The sequence below is a fragment of the Typopeltis vanoorti genome, chromosome 18 (genome assembly GCF_054136105.1).
Source record: "Typopeltis vanoorti isolate ZY-2024b chromosome 18, IOZ_Tvanoo_1.0, whole genome shotgun sequence".
NCBI classification, from domain to species: domain Eukaryota; kingdom Metazoa; phylum Arthropoda; class Arachnida; order Uropygi; family Thelyphonidae; genus Typopeltis; species Typopeltis vanoorti.
In genome coordinates this window covers 85,513,779-85,531,838 of record NC_143566.1, presented here as the reverse complement: position 1 = coordinate 85,531,838, position 18,060 = coordinate 85,513,779, and the positions used below count along the sequence as shown (strand labels likewise).

Genomic DNA, 18,060 nt, shown 5'->3' with positions numbered 1-18,060 from the left:
GTGCTACATTATTGTATTTTTACAAGTGAATAAGAAGATGCAAAAAATAAATAAAGTAAACAGATAAAATAAAGTATGTTCTATTTATAAAAATTACTTTAGAATATAAAATAGAATGCCTTCTAGTTCAATTTTAATAGTTCAACCCCATAATGCTGAACTACTTATGACTGATTATATTATGTACATGGAGTGATCTCTCTCAGATAACAAACTGCAAGTTAAAATTACTTATCACTATGTCAGTAATATAATCTAGCCAGTATAAAAACATCTCTAGAAGTTTAACTTTCTTTTTATGATTATTAAATACTATTTTTATGGTTATTTAGCCTATTTTTGTTTAGGAGTATCCCTTTTTTTATAATGTCATGGCTTCTTACTCAAATTTTAGGGCATTACTGATGCTTTATATGGACAGATATATGAAGATTACATAGGAAGAAAAAACCAGACATACCTTTGTGGGATGTTGCTGGCTGTTTTCTTTTTCAGTGGCATCCTGGCATATGGTGATATACATTCATTGTTGAAGGAAGGAAGGATGACCGAACGGAAAGGGGGGTTGGAAAAGTGGGGTTTGAGAGATGTGGGAGAAATATTGATGAGGCAAGACGTATTCAAACTTTTTTTAACTTTTTGAAAAACCTGTTTTTTTTTATATATTTTTTAAACTATTAAAGGTTGGCAGAGAATACTTTGGGATGGGGGTGAACATGGAAGTTTTTTTGGGAAAGAGAAAGATATTATGGGATAAGATCAGGGGTGGGAGAACCGGGTGCGAGTCATTTTGACAGGGCGTCATCTTCGGAGCTCATGAGGGAAGTTTTTTGGGGAAGGAGAAGGATATTATGGGATAAGATCAGGAGGTGGGAGAATGGGATGTGAGCCGTTTCGACAGTGCATCATCTTCAGAGCTCATGGAAAAAGTTTGCATGAGCTCTGAATCTCTTGCATCATCAATAATGCTCCCACATCTCTCAAACCCCACTTTTCTGACCCCCATTCCATTCAGTCATACTTCCTTCAACAATGAATGTATATTGCTATACGCCGGGATGCCACTGAAAAAGAAGACAGCCACAACATCCCACAACCGGTTTTTTTCTTCCTATATAATCTTCATATATCTGTCCATATATAAAACATCAGTAATACCCCAACATTTGAGTAAAAATCCAATGACATTATAAAAAAAGGGGTACTTCTAAACAAAAATAGGCTAAATAGCCATAAAAATAATATTTACTTAGAGGAGTAACATGGGAATGTTCCCAAAAACAATACCTATTATTAAATACCTTATACGAAATATAACCTTAACTAATGATAACCGAGAAGCAAAAATACTTTTAAAAATTTTTATTTCAGTGAGGATAATAAATATTTAGTAAATCACTTCAGATACATTAATCTGATACACATATTATTACTGTTAGACCTCCAGGGAGTCAAAGACTGATTAAGGAAGTCACACATACCAGCTGTCACATCTTCTGATCCCCATTATTACTGTTACACCTCCAGAGAGTCAAAGATTGATTAAGGAAGCCACACATCGCACATACCAGCTGTCACATTTTCTCAAACTCTTCACAATAGATGAAATCACTACTCCAAGAGGTAAACTGTTCTACTCACTCATTTCTGTGAGAGAAAACTAGGACTCACTCCTTTCTTAACTGAACACAAAAATAACTTCCACACATGCCCTCTCTCCGACCTTCCATATAATGAAAACTTTTATGTTGATCTTCTGGGAAAATGGATGTAATGGGGTATAAGTTTTTTAACAGTGTCTGACGGCCAAGAATTGATGGACTTAAGTAATTTCTCAGTTTTTTCTTCATTCTGTAAGTTGGATTATAGTTTATAAGCTAATAAGTGCTGTTATCAGAGACTAGTTGATTCATCTGATGGATGTAAGTTGATCTGTCAAGGACGACAGTGGCATTACCATCATCAAATTCCTGCCATGTACCCTCAAGGGGTGTACAGGACATGATAGAACTACATGGAAAAAATTACATCATTACTAACTTCCTATCTACAATTTTCCTCCAAATCAGTCTGTTACTTGTCAAGACTCCAACATTATCAGATCTTATATTTCTATCGTCTAAGGCACTTTGTACCGTATCAATCCACCTATATCTTGGTCTTCCTCTGGGTCGTTTTGATGCCAACCTGCCCGAGAACACTTGTTTTGCTACTCTTTCTTCGCCCATTCTGTTTAAGTGACCATACCACCCGATATCAGCTCTGCAAACGCATTCCTAGATGCTGACAATGCAAAGTTCTTTCCTAATATTCTCGTTTTTAATATGATATTGCCATTCATGCCATCTGTTCATGCCTCTAATCTTTCTCAGGATTCTCATATCTGCGGTCTCTAGTCTTTGGTCGAGTGTTTTACTTCTGACCCAGCTCTCAGATCCATAAGTTAAAACTGGTTTGAACACTGTCTTGTATACAGCTAATTTAGTGTTCCGACTAATTTCTCTCTTATTCCATATAAATTTATTCAATTGACTTCCCACCATACCAGCTTTGCTGATTCTGTTGTCTATTTCTATATTTAATTTACCATCTTCACTAAAAATCGTGCCTAAGTAGCTGAAATGTTTTACTTGTTCCACAGGTTTTCCATTCACAACACAGTTGACATTTTCAATGATTCTGCCTATTTTCATTGTCTTTGTCTTTTTATTGCTGACCTTCATACCATATCTATTACATTTATTCACTTTAGACAGAGAATCTTGCAGACTTGTAGCGGATTTATTTAGAAGTATAACATCGTCCGCATAAAGCAAAGAGCTGACATTAATATCTCCAATTTTGATATCATGTTTAATACCACTTTCCTTCATAATGTGATCCATATAGATAATGAATAACAGAGGGGATAATGTACATCCTTGTCTCACACCAGATTTAACATTAAACCATTTTCCAGTACTTCCTTCAATTCTAACTGCTGACTTAGAACTCAAATAAAGACTAAGTATTGCTTGATATAATGCCCCATTGACACCATATAACTGTAGCGTATTGAATAGTTTCTCTCTCGGCACCTTGTCATATGCCTTTTCCAAATCGACAACTTAAATACAGATCTTTGTTATATTCCCATGCTTTCTCGACTAGTTGTCGTAAAGTGAAGATCTGATCCTGACAGCCTCTATTTGGCCTGAATCTAGCTTGTTCTTCACCAAGCTTTTCTTCCACAATTCTTCTCAACCGTTTCTCAAGTATACTTGCATAGATTTTGCGAAGAAAACTCAGTAGGGAAATAGCTCTGTAATTCTCACATTCAGTTTTATTTCCCTTTTTATATATGGGTACTATGAGAGCTCTACTCCAATCATCAGGAATTCGTCCATCTGTCCAGGCTTTCTGAACTGTGCAGTGCAGCCACTGTAAGACTCTTATACCACCATACTTCAGCATTTCTAGTCGAATATCATCTACTCCTGCTGCCTTTCCACATTTCAAGCCTTTGATGATGACTTTTTTTTTGATGGCTTCAAGTATGGACATGTATTTCTGACTGCATGTCTGGTCAGTGTTTTTTTACCACTGTGCTATCATCACTGCTTGTTTCATTTAACAGCTTTTCAAAGTAATTACTCCATAATTCAAGGATATCTTTTTCTCCCTTTTTCATTTCACTTTTATCATCTCTAACTCCTTTTACAGCACTCTTTCCCCAATTCCTAAGCTTCTTCAACAACCTCCAGAATATTTTACCACCTTCTTGATATTTATTTTCTATGTTCTTGCCAAAGTCCTCAATCTTTTGTTTAGCTAGTTTTACAGTGTTTAGCATTCTTGCATTTGTCTCTGTATTCTCTAAGAGCACAAGCTGACTTATTTGACAGGAACTTTTGATATTCTTTCTTCTTTTCCTTCACTCTCTCTTTAACTTCCTGTGTCCACCAGGGAATTCTGATTTTTTTATCCTTGCAGACAACTTCACCACATGCCTCTCTGGCTGAATCAATCAGCATTTTCTTCAGAGTTTGCCACTGAATCTCCAAGGTTTGATTCCTGTTCTCAAACTCTTTCATTTTTTCTTCAATTTTAGTCTACAGTTCACATCTGAGAGCTGCTCAACTTTTATTCACTTTAAAACTTTCTTACATGTTATTCTTTTCAATATGAAATTTAATTTTATCTGCTCAAGACTAAATAGTGACCACTTCCAATTTCAAATCCTCTGTACACCCTGGTGTCCTGCACCAGGGAGAAAACATTACTATCAACAATAACATAGTCAATGAGACTTTTCATATTCCTTGCCTCTTCTCTCCATGTGAATTTGTGCACATTTTTATGTTGGAACATGGTGTTAGTAATAACCAGTCCATGTCCTGAGCAGAAATCAGGACATGGACTGGTTTTTGCCATTATTATTAGCTTTGCTCTTTTCTCCAAATTTTCCCAAAATATTTTTGCATGTCTCACAATCATTTCCTACTCTGCTATTTAGATCCTCAACAAGGAGACCAACTTTTCCTTTTTCATTGTGTCAGTTGCTTTTTCTAAAGCCTCAAAAAATTCCTCCACTTCTACCTTAGTAGAACCTTCTGTGGGACCATAGGCACAAATAAGTCTCATTGTCCAGTTTCCCCATTCTGATATTTGCCGAAATCACTCTACTGACACTGCCTGCCATTCAAGAAGATGAGCCTCATATTTTGTGTTGAATACTATGGCTACTCCTTTTTTCCTTGATTGTCATTGCCTGAATATAACATTTTGTATTTATTGCTCAGAATGATCTCACCAGTTTTTGTCTTTTTTGTTTCAGTCACCCCTGTTATGTCAAGCTGGTGCTTATCTAATTCCTCAGCTTGCTCCATTTCTTTGCCATTCAGGCTTCTTATGTTGGTAGTACCGATCTTTAACTCTGGTGTTGTTGAGTTGCAGTGTGCTTTCAGATTTGTTCCTGTAGCTGACTTTTCTCTGTTCGCTCTGGTTTCCTGGCGAAAACAATGGGGGCACTGTTTAACCGGGCGATGCCGTAGCCAGCATGAAATTTTGTCATGTTGTACCATCATTTTCTATATTGGTTTAAGCCAATAAGAATACAATTTGGTCAGCTAAATCCCAAATTGCCAGCCCATCCTCGTTCGTTCAGTATCCAGGTAGATACCCAATAGGGTGCTCCACGAGAAGGTGAGGATTGGACAGGTCAGAAGCCCTGGTCAGTTCTCCACATTCCTTTAAAGGCTATGTGGAGGTCTCCTCTCAGTTATACAGCTTTGACCTTTGTCCGATTTTGTTATAATTATATCTTGATTAGCTTTTAATGTCTTGATTGCTGAAATTTCTGTTTTTGTAAGACTACTATATAAGGTTTTCTTTTTATTCAGAACATTGCTGGTTTCTAACCGAATTTCATCAGCTATATTAATAGGAAGAGACTTAATGCCTCTTTCTATGTGGTATATAAAATCCAATTTATTAACAGTTCTAGGTGCTACTGCAAAGTTAAGGCCTTTATCAAGTAATGCAAGTTGACCGTTATTTAAGGTGTGGCTCGATAAGGTGATCACATGACTATTGCTTGCAGGTGGTTGGTCGCTCCTTGTCTCACTTGTTTGTTGTTCACTGTTGGAGTTGCTTACCAGAGAAGAGATGTCCTGATTGGTTGGATTCGTACGATTGGCATTAAAATTTTGCCATTTGTTTTAAAATATGAAATTTGGCCTCAAGTCTTTCTTTATTATTGTCTAGAATATATTCAGCAGAATTGTCAGTTAATCTTTCAAGCACATTCAAAATATCCGAATATAACTAGATAGTTCAGATTGTAAATTTAAAACTCGATTTTGAGTTATTGCTAGATTTTTGCGGGCTGTTTGGATTTGCTCTCTAATTATTGCTTTCTCTGTGCATGCATAGATAAGAAGTGCTTTAACGGAAATAAATTTCTTTTTCAGCTTGATGCAGTTAGGAATAAGATTACTGTCTCTGCATCCCTTTAAAAAGGCCAGTCGATTGATCAAAAGGGAAGCACGTATCTTTAGCTTACCGTACTGATTGCAATGCTTATAAGTACCATCTCCATGGATGATGAGAATCCTTCCTTTCAAGCTTACACGGTGATCCAAATACATTATGGAGACAACTACCATGTTAGAGCAAAACTTTAGTTTAATATAAACCAAAATGAACACTTGACGTTTCGACCTTTATATCAAGATCATCATCTGGAGCATACACATATATAGAGAGAAACAAGCTGCACTACACAATCTACATGCTTTGCTAAAGTTACTGACCAACAGTTATCAACCTGATCTCTGGGAATTGTTGTAATGGTTGGTTAGTAACTTTAGCAAACCATGTAGATTGTGTAGTGTAGCTTGTTTCTCTATATATGTGTGTATGCTCCAGATGATGACCTTGATATGAAGGTCAAAACATCGAGTGTTCATTTTGGTTTATATGAAACTAAAGTTTTGCTCTAACGTGGTAGTTGTCTCCATAATTTTCCATAATATATTCTGATCATCGTGTAAGCTTGAAAGAAAGGATTTATATACCTCTATCATATTATCCCTCTTTCTCCTATCTACAAGTGTCCGCAGTCTATATACTCTCAATTTATCCTTGTCCCTTCCTTCCATAATCCCAATATCATTGTAACTCTTCTGTGCACAGAAGGCCAGTCATATCAAGGTATCGTAAAGAGGCAAAACAACCTTCCACATCAATAGTTGTTTCAGTATAACAATAGTCCTCTCTGAGTATTTACAATTTTTGATAACTCCAAGATCTCTAGTCTCATCAGTTCCTCCAAGCATAATCCCTTCAATATAATATACCACGATCATGGTAATACACATACACACACACAGTACGTTGCAAAAAACAGTACTGCACTTTGACATAACTGAACTCCATAACATATATTGTAGTTATTCAGAACTGTTATTTTTGCACCATACTTTATATATAACCATGTCATGCAATTTGATAGAAATGTGTGTGTGATCCCTAAATGTAGAGAGAAAAGCTAAGGTCAAGGATGAAAAGTAGGTGTGCAAAATAGAGTACTACCTCATTTTTAAAACAGCAAAAAATTATTGAGAACAAAATACAATAATGCTACACGTGTTTGGCTTATGCGCTTTCTTATTAATGCCACCCCACTTGACTGTTTAGAAATTATTTTGGGAAGGCAGGGGGGGGGCACATGCTGTATACAGTTTGTGAAAACCATTAGCTTAACTCCAGTAAGAGCTGTTTCTACATTGTTTATTTTCAGATTTTAATTCAGCTGTTTCATAGTGGCAACCCCCCCCAACGTCAATTCAGTGAACCCACAATATGAATTCTAAATCAAATACAAGAAAAGTTATCACCTTATAAGGTCTGTAGTCATGAAAGAAGATATGAGAGCAAAGGCAAAAATGAAGAATACAAATTTTACTGGGCATAGTGAATAACATTTTGTATCTTCTGAGACAATGGTAACAAAAAAAAGTGCCATCCATGCGTGTGGAATAAGCCCCAATTTGATTATTTGACCAGTGATTATAGAAAAAAATTAAAAGGATTCTTTTCTACTCAAATAATTCAAGAAAATGTCCAAAACATAATGATAGAACATGCAATGCCATTGCCATTCTCTATTAATGCCACCCCACTTGTCATGGCTTTCACAAAGAAAAACTGGAATTTCGCAAGCATACTGAAGAATGTGAAATGAGGAAAATGTTTAACCTAAATGAAACTGGTCTATTTTGGAAATGCATGTCTTGTTGAACATGTTTTCACTGAAGAAAGGAATATGAAAACCATAAAGTTGATAATGCAGCCTTATTTCTCCCATGGAGTTTAATGCTCTGAAGTCATTATATCAAACATATAGCAAAAATTAATCAGTGAGTGTCTAATGTTCAGTTTAATTTGTCTTTTCTGTTTACTATTTTTATTACTACTTTCTGTTATTAAATTTCATACCTTCATGACATGGTAAATTACAATATATACACTTCTTATACCTTACTTCTCTAGTCATAAGACTCATACTATGATGAGTCTTATGACTCCATGGAGGTTAGGAAAATAATAAAAATACTAACTCATCCATTATGAAACCAACTGTTGTTTTTCTATGTTTCCATTTCTTTAATTTGTCTTGAAAATATAATATTTAAAGTAAAGCAACATTATCATAGAATGCATTACTTGGGATATCATTGTGTAAATTTTATAAAAATCAGGAATTTTCATGACAACTAACCACATTATAGTTAGTTGTCATTTTTAATTCAGCTAAAGAAAAAAAAAAAAGTTAAAGCCCAACTTTGATGTAAGTTGGGCACATAAGTAGGAGTTCAATAGATTTTAACAAATTTTCACTTCTTTCTAATGTTTTTTAGATTGAATCTCAGACATTATCAAAATTTATCTCATCACAGGATTACACATAATAGAGTATTGCATGCATTAAAGAAATTTGTTGTTCTTACCCACCCCTACGTGACTTAGTGCTGAAATAACTTACCGCAAACACTCATGAAAGATTAATTATATAATATACAATATAATGTAGAAATAAAATCGTCACACTGAGCTTTAACAAAATTTATGCAAAGTAAAAACATGATTTAATATTTTTCCATCATCATCAAATTCCTGACATGTACCCTCAAGGGGTGTGCAGGATATGATAGTACTACATGAAAAATTTGCATCATTACTAACTTCCTATCTACAATTTTCCTCCAAATCAATCTGTTACCTGTAAGACTCCAACATCATCAGATTTTATATTTCTGTCTTCTAAGGCACTTTTTATTGTATCAATCCACCTATATCTTCCCCTGGGTCTTTTTCCTGCCAACCTGGCAGAGAACACTTGTTTTGATAATCTTTCCTCGCCTGTTTAAGTGACCATACAACCTGAGATTAGCTCTGCTAACACATTCCTGGATGTGAACAATGTCAAGTTCTTTCCTAATATCCTCATTTTTAATATGATATTGCAATTGATGCCATCTGTACATGCCCCTAATCTTGCTCAGGACTCTCATATCTGCAATCTCTAGTCTTTTGGTCAAGTCTTTTACTTCTAACAAAGCTCTTAGATACATAAGTTAAAATTGGTTTGAATCTTGTATACAGCTAATTTAGTGTATTTACTCATTTCTCTCTTATTCCACATAAATTTGTTTTATATGGAATAATAAAATCGTGATTAAGATTAAGTAGCTGAAATGTTTTACTTGTTCTATAGGCTCTTCATTCACAATGCAGTTGATATTTTCAATGTTTCTGCATATTTCCATTGTCTTTCTTTTGTTATTACTGACCTTCATACCATATCTATTACAACAGTTATTCAATTCAGTCAGGGAATCTTGCAGATTTGTAGCAATTTATTTAGAAGGATAACGTCATCTGCATAAAGCAAAGAGTTGACATAACATCTCTAATTTTAATATCATGTTGAATACCACTTTCCTTCATAATGTGATCCATATAGATAATGTACATCCTTGTCTGACACCAGATTTAACATTAAAACATCTTCTTGTACTTCAATTCTAACTGCTGATTTACAATTCAAATAAAGACTAAGTATTGCTATATAATGTCCAAGAGAGAAGCTATTCAAAATGCTACAGTTGCATGGTATCAGTGGGACATTATATCAAGCAATACTTAGTTATACTGCCATGATTTCTCAACTATTTGTCGTAAAGTAAAAATCTGATCCTGACAGCCTCTACTTGGCCTGAATCCAGCTTGTTCTTCACCAAGCTTCCCTTCCACAATCCTTCTCAACCGTTTCTCAAGGAAAGTTGCATATATCTTACCTGGAACACTTAGTAGAGAAATACCTCTGTAATTCTCACAATCAGTTTTATTTATTTATTTATTTATATATATATATATATATATATATATATACACACACACACACACACACACATATGGGTACAATGAGAACTCTACTCCAATCATCTGGAATTCATCCCTCTGAACTATGCTGTGCAGTTACTGTAAGACTTCTGTACCTCTATACTTGAGCATTTCTAGTCGAAGATCATCTACTGCAGATGTTTTTCCACATTTCAGGCCTTTGATGGTTTTTCTACTTCAAGTATGGATATGTATTCCTGATTGCATGCCTGTTCAGTGTTTTTTACTACTGTGCTGTTCACTGATTATTTCATTTAGCAATTTTTTTTTAAGTAATTACTCAATACTTCAAGGATATCTTTTCTCCAGTTTTCATGTCACCTTTATCATGTCTAATTCCTTTTACAGCACTCTTTCCTCCATTTCTGCTTCTTCAACAACCACCAGAATATCTTGCCACCTTCTTGATATTTCTTTTCTATGTTCTTACCCAAGTCTTCCCATGACTTTTGTTTAGCTAGTTTTACACAGGGTTTAGCTTTCTTACATTTGTCTCTGTATTCTCTAAGAGCATGAGCTGACTTATTTGCCAGGAACTATTGGTATGCTTTCTTCCTTTCCTTCACTACCTCTTTAACTTCCTGTGTCCACCATGGAGTTCTGATTTTTTCTATCCTTGCAGACAACCTCACCACATGCCTCTCTGACTAAATCAATCAATGTTTTCTTCAGGCTTGGCGGTGAATCTCCAAAGTTTGGTTCCCATTCTCAAACTCTCATTTTTTCTTGAATAATGTTTGTATATTTTAGTCTACAGTTAACATCTGAGAGTTGCTCAACTTTTATTTGCTTTAAAACTTTCTTACATATTCTTCTTTTCTATATGAAATCCAATTTTATTGCTCAAGACTAAATGGTGATCACTTCCAATTTCAAATCCTCTGTACACTCTAGTGTCCTGCACCAGGGACGCTATCAACAATAACACAGTCAAAGACTTTTCTTATTCCTTGCCTCTCCATGTGGATTTGTGCACATTTTTATGTTGGAACACTGTGTCAGTAATAACCAGTCCATGTCCTGAGCAGAAATCCAACAGGTATTTGCCATTATTCTTAGCTTTGCTCATTTCTCCAAATTTTCCCAAAATATTTTTGTATATCTGACAAACGTTTCCTACTCTGCTATTTAGATCCCCAACAAGGAGCACCTTTTCCTTTTTCATTGTCAGTTGCTTTCTCTAAAGCAATAGAACCTTCTGTGGGAGGACCATAGACACCAATAAGTCTCATTGTCCAGTTCCCCATTCTGATATTCGTCCACATCACTCTACTTGAGACTGCCTGACATTCAAGAAGATTAGTCTCATATTTAGTGTTGAATACAATGGCTACTCCTTCTTTTCCTTGATTGTGATTGCCTGAATATAACATTTTGCATTTATTGCTCAGAAAGATCTCACCAGTTTTTGTCTTTTTTGTTTCAGTTACTCCTATTATGTCGATCTGGTACTTATCCAATTCCTCAGATAGCTCCATTTCTTTTGCCATTCAGGCTTCTTATGTTGATATACCAATCTTGAACTCTGGTGATTGAATTGGGGTGTGTTTTAGGATTTGTTCCAGTAGCTGACTTTTCGCTGTTTGCCATGGTCCTCTGGCAAAAACAACGGGGGCCTTGTTTAACCGGTTGATGCCCTAGCCGGCATGAAATTATGTCATGTTGTACCATCATATTTTTCCTGAGAAGGAAAAAAACTTTGTTATAAACAGAAGAAATTGTTACAGTGATCTTGTGAAGTAAGTTATGGCAACATGGCATACTATAGAGAAAGCAGCCATTCCCAGGAGAGTTTTTAAGTTGCAAATTTCTTTGTATGCTAAACAGAGAAGTTAATAAAAGTAAGCTGCCAACACCACAGCCATATAATGGTTCCTGGTCTGTTTTATTGAGTTTTTTTATGCTAGCATTTTTTTTAACATATTATTTATTTGAGATTGCTTACATCTATTCTGTCATTAGTTAGCTTACTATGAGTGAGTTTTTTTTTTTTAAATTAATTTTATACTTAGTGTTATTTAGATAATTTTGAATTTTGTGTAACAAAATGTGTGTTGCGCTTAAGTAGAATTTTTAGTTACCTTCAATATATTAAAGTTTGGAGCAGTCCCCATTTTGTTATTATTATTTTATTATTACGTAACACCTACAGTGAGTCCAAAGACTCATCGAGGGAGGGAGGGCACCTACTCTACAACTCTGTCTCCACCACTCAATCCACCATCTACAATGAACTGCAACTACCATCATCTACACCAATGCCATCTACCACCCATCATCACTAATATTTTCACAGACAATCACAAACATCGATGCCCACGGTGGGATTTGAACCCACAGCCTTTTGGCTGGAGAGCAGATATGCTGACTACTCGGCCAATCAGGCCGGCTTAATTATTTTAATTATTAATACATTTTTCGTAATTTCTTGTTAAGAGAAGAGAGACAATTTTTAAATTATATATAGAGTATGGTTTAAATTCTTCAGGTGGTGTGTGTTTTCTACTGTGGGTATTGCTATTACACTTTTAAAGAGAATTGCGATTCATCTTAAATCTCTAATTATGCATTATTTATGTGAAATTATCAAATATCAATTAATTCATCATCCTTTCAGAGATTTAGGCCCGGTGTCCTGTTCCATCCTTTCTTTGGCTGTCTTGCCAAAACTTTATAAACTCTTATTCTTGTATGCTTTTGAACTTGGTTAGGTTTGAAAATATCACGGATCATTCCTGTTATCTTTAGAAAATTTGAAATTCTGATGTCAATGTCAGCTTCTTTTGTATATGATACAGCACATCCAAGGTATTTGAAGCAGTTAATTTGTTCTAAAATTTTATTTTCAATCATGATTTTACTTCTGACTGGAAATGTTCCTTTAAAAGCCATGATTTTTGTTTTGTCTGTTGATATATGCATTCCAAAAAAATTTTTTGCACCTATGTGCAAAAAATTTTTTTTGCTGCTGACTTTATATTCTACTAACATTGTCCCATTTGCTGAATTAATTTTGGAAAAAATTTATAAATAAAATCAATTAAAATTCTTACTGAAGTAAGAAGTCCTGACAGCATCATACATTCTTGATATACACTTGTTCACTCACAAAATTGGCAATAATCAAGGGGTGTCCACTTGATTATGCAAATTACACACATTAATTTATGTAGAATCACCAGGATCTTCTTCATCTGAAGTACACAATTCACTTAACTCGGACAATTCTTCTCCCGACTCATTTGTTTTTAACAATTCATCAATTTGATCATCAGTTAGATAATGTGGATATTTACTAGTAGATGCCATATTGTGACATCCCTGAAATTCCCGCAGTCACGTGGTTTATGCATCGTGCTGCATATTATTATTATTCGTGATACCTCCTAGGAGTCCGAAGACTCATTGCAGGAGGACACCTACTATACAACTCTCAGTCTCCACCCGAACCTCTACTACTATTCATCCACATTAACGGCATCTACCGCCCTCCACCACAACTAGTATTTTTTGTCTGTAAATTGCGTGTTCTGAAGGGTCGATTTGTCTGTATGTGGGCTGAAAAACCCAAGTTTTCAGGAGAAAAAACCCTGCCACCTCCATATGAAATCAGCTAACTCACTTTCGATTGAAAAAGTCCATATATAAAGATTCCTCCTGTCACGACGAGAATCGAACTTAGGCCTTTTCCAAATGAAGGGCGTAATGTACCGTCGTTCTTCCAATTGTGCTACAGAGGCGCTTAATATGATTAGTTGCACCCAGTTCAAATTTTTCTCTTTAGATGTCATACAAGGACAGAAACCCAAGTCAAATAAACTTCAATTGGTTGGCAATAGATGGAGGAACCTACCTACCTACGAAGTTTGAATAACTTATGACGATTCTTTCCATACTAAAAAATTGTCTGAATATGAGAGGCGGGCCAGCCGTTCAAATCGAGTTAACTCGATCGTAGCAAGGTCACCATTTTTTTCTGCGCTCGAGTTAACTCGACCGTAGCAGTTAAGGGGTTAAGGCATATATTGATTTTTAGAGTTCACCTTCACTTCTATGATTCAGTTCTATGAAAAGCAAACAAAAGGGTATTAAGTATAGTTCTATGATCAATTAATTCAAAAAATCTAGAAATAGAAAACAGGAGTGTCTCTGTAGCTTACTGTTGAAAGTTGTTTCACTTCATTATAAACTAAATTAAAGATGCCAAGAAACTATATTCTTATTTAATCCTTTATCCAAGTGTAAGCAAACAAAGTTTGCACACGTGAAATAACTTCTCGACTAGGATACTTGTATATAGAGGCTAATGAGTTCACATTAATTGCCTTAGTATCCCAAAATTCAAAGCACATCCATTCAAGTGTGTATAATATTATGCATTATGGGAAAGGCCACTACCCAGACTGGTTTCAACCTTTGAGGTCTCAGTGGGAGTCAGACTCAGAAGAGATACAATGGTTGAAATAATGCAGAAAACATATATTTCTCATATACAAGTAGTGAAAAGCGTAAAACCTTATTATTAAAATACTCTAGATTGCAGCAAGTTGTTGAAAGTTCTTTCACTAGATTATAAACTAAATTATAGATTAAAAACATGGCATAACATTTCTTCCTTTAGTGTGAATACAGACAACAGAGATACAATGTTTATAAGAGAAATGACATGTGTTTTTGTGGTCCAGGAATGTCTCACTAAATGATTTTTATTTGCACAGTCCTTCTGTATAGGAGAAATGTTTGCCATACCAGATGTTAAATGGGTGGTGCAAGCAGATCAAACAGTGGTATTTCAACTGTTAAATGATGTTGACTAGTTAAAAACATAGGTAATATGACTAACTTTTTTCAGGAATAAACTACCTAAAAAAAAATAAATAAATAAATATTGCTAAGCAATCCCTGAAGGTTAATAAAATATCAGGATATATAAATTCAAGAATATAGAAATATAGTGATTATCAAAAAGTTAAAATCCAGAATCAGTAGTTAGTCTGACTGACATTAACAAGTGGATATGAAACAAGAGAAAACATCAAAAATACAAATTAATACATGTGAAAGGAAAACTAAGAAAAATAGATACTTAAAACAAAATTTGATAAAATAAAAACAACAACAAAAAAAAATTTTGAAGAATAAATTTTTTCATTAACATAACTTGTAAATTTATACAAGTGATTTAATGAATTATATATAAACCAAACATAATCAAAACATCACCAACCTCTTGTAGTTATTAAAAATTATTATTATATTATAATATAATATAATAATAATAATAAAATATTATTATTATAAAATCAACAGATTTAAGTTTGCCCATCATAAGTAATAATGGTGCAGATGTCAATTTCAGGTTAAGACAATATTAATGAAATTTCCTATACAGAAAGTCTATATTTTGTAATGACATGAAATGTATTTAAAAGAAAAACCACAGGCTCAGGTAGCAATGTAACCAGGGCAACTTTCTGCTTTCAAGATCTTACTTCATTACTAAGCTCAAGCACTCCTGAGCATGTTTCTTTCATTTAAGCACTTTTCTATCCTTATCTGCTTTTGGAGGAAAATATTTGCACTTTTGCCTATAAATCAGAAGAAATTTCTTGGTTGATGTATCATATGATCATTCCAGGGATAATAAAATTAGTAGTAACTGTGCAAGATGACTACATTATGAAAATTTCATGAAATTGCCAGGAAACAGAGACAGACCAATCAGCTAATAATGAAGACTCATTTTGTAACAGGATACCATAAAAAATAACATGAGCAGTTTGAGTCAGACATGAGTAGATCTGCTGAATGTTTGTGTGATGACTTGAACTGATACAGAAAATTCTCACACTTTCTTTTATTCTCTTCAAATGAAATGTTCAAACTGCATTTGAAGGAAAAGGCAGGAGGGCATCCAAATATGACAAATGCCCTATATATCTACCCTCCACTTAGAAAGTATCATATAATTGCTAAATTGTGAAAATATGATCAAAATGATACAGATTGTTCAATATTATATAAAAATGCTGAGCAAGATTTAAAAAAAAAATTTTTTTTAAAGGTGTCATTTTCTAACCTTGATACATACCATGTCTTGCTTGTTTTTTCTTTTAAATTATAAAAGAAAAAAAAAGTCATCAAGAAGAGTTTGGCTATCTACTATATTCTCAGTAGCGAAAATGATTGCGAATTGGTGGAAAAGCAAACAACACAAAAGCACAGAAGATCATGGAGTGTAACTAGTATGCCAAATTTCAGTAATAAATAGATCAGAATCCAATGAATTACTTTCTGATAACCACTTGCATGCATATGAAAGATTTCTACACTTACCTAAAAACTGAGGTACACGAAGAAATTCTACTGGTGGAGGTTCTGGAACTTGATACATTTTATAAAGCTATATGACAAGAAATATTTATAAGTAACTATTAAAAACATGCAAAATAATGATTATATACATATATATAAAGAACATTAATGTATCCTAGACCATCTGATACTTTGTCAATTGATTATGCCTATTCATGCACATGAATGTGATAGGGTAAGTGAGTGAATTATGTTAGAGATTTGTTTATTAATATGGTAATATCAATTTATCAAATTAAATAATACCAGGGAGTAGAACGGGCACTCCAGTTATGATTTATTCACAATGATTAGTGGATGTAGTTACTGAATTATGCTTGAATGTTTTAATTTAATAATTTGTTTATTTGTATAGTAATTTTCAACATCTATTGAGCAAGATCAACCAGTTTCCAGGAACAAGGAATGACTTTCCTGTTATGATTCCATTTTGTCTGATATTCTACCAAGTGCATGTGTTTGCAAGATAGCACAAAAAGTTTTCAAAAATATAAAACCTGCCATCCCTACTGACAAGATGACCATATTGAAAAGCCCTTATAGAATTATCTGAAGCATAGACAGAATGCAAATCCAATATTTTTTTTATCCAAAATGTTTGTCACTCTTGAGGATGCACTACAGAGATTCTATTTATTAGATATTGCAAGCTTTATTATTTATTTCAGTTATAACCTTGTCACCTATATTATTACTTAAAGGTACTATCATATTATTGTACTTATTTTCAAATAGCCTATATAAGGATCTGTAATGGGAGGGGGAATTACAAGCAAAGTGAGCAGGGAAGACCATCCCTAATAAAAGCATCAATTTTGCAAGTGATTCTGGACAATCTCTTCCTCACCCCCAATTATGACTAGTAAAACCTATTCAGATTCCAGAAGAAAATGGATATCTGATGTCAAGCTTAACTCATGACATATGCAAATATAATGAAATTATATAAGCAAAGTGGATATTAGATCCAGCATTATTTCAAAGCTGAATGTAGAAACTATGAAAGTTTCATAAGTAAGTTGACCAGAGAGCTTACGGGAATGCCGGGGAGTGTATTCCCATAAGCTCTCTGGTTAGCTTTTATCCACTTTGCATATATAATTTTACACTGCCAAACTGAAGCCTTTTGGCTCTTTATTTTAGTAAGTAATAAAATTATATTTCATTATTTCAATTAAGTGCATAAGCAAAGTATCTCACCATTTGTTTTAAGAGATAAGTGTGTTCAAATAACCACTACAGAATTCAAACCATGTATTTTCCAGGATTTATATATTTTCAGGCTTTTATGTATGCATTATTCTGATAGGAATAGATAACTATTATGAATAATTATCTATTCAGAATATCTACGAGGTGTGGCAATTTCCAGAATGCACCTGTATACAACCTATGTTCAGAACTATATATTAGTGGCTCTGTCGCCTTTGAAGTAGTCCCCATGCATTTATACACTGATTTAGGTGTTCCCATTTTTGGAAACAAGCCCAGAACTCTTTTTTTTCAGAATACTCTTGAGTTCCTTTATCACATTATGCTGGATATCAGTGATGTCAGAAAATCTTCGTCCTTTTAGCACAGTCTTTAATTTTGGAAACACCCAAAAATCACAGGGAGCTAAGTCAGGTGAATAAGCAGGATTACCAAATTTGGTAAATGATTTTTTCGCCAGAAACTCTCTCACGATGAGCACACTATGGCTTGGCACATTGTCATGATGGATGATCCACTTGTCAG

The 18,060-nt window shown here is 34.2% G+C and overlaps 1 protein-coding gene across 3 annotated transcripts in view; it reads right to left on the bottom strand.

Moving 5' to 3' along the window:
• Window positions 1-18,060, bottom strand: part of TH1 (negative elongation factor complex member TH1) — a 152,112-nt gene that overhangs the window by 55,499 nt on the left and 78,553 nt on the right. For all 3 annotated transcript variants that reach the window (XR_016549864.1, XM_090408755.1, XM_090408754.1), the window contains one exon: window positions 16,285-16,351. Coding sequence is in view for 2 of the 3 variants with exons in the window: in XM_090408755.1 (XP_090264881.1) it covers window positions 16,285-16,351 (67 nt within the window). In the remaining variant the exon portion in view is untranslated. The remainder of the gene's footprint in view (window positions 1-16,284; window positions 16,352-18,060) is intronic.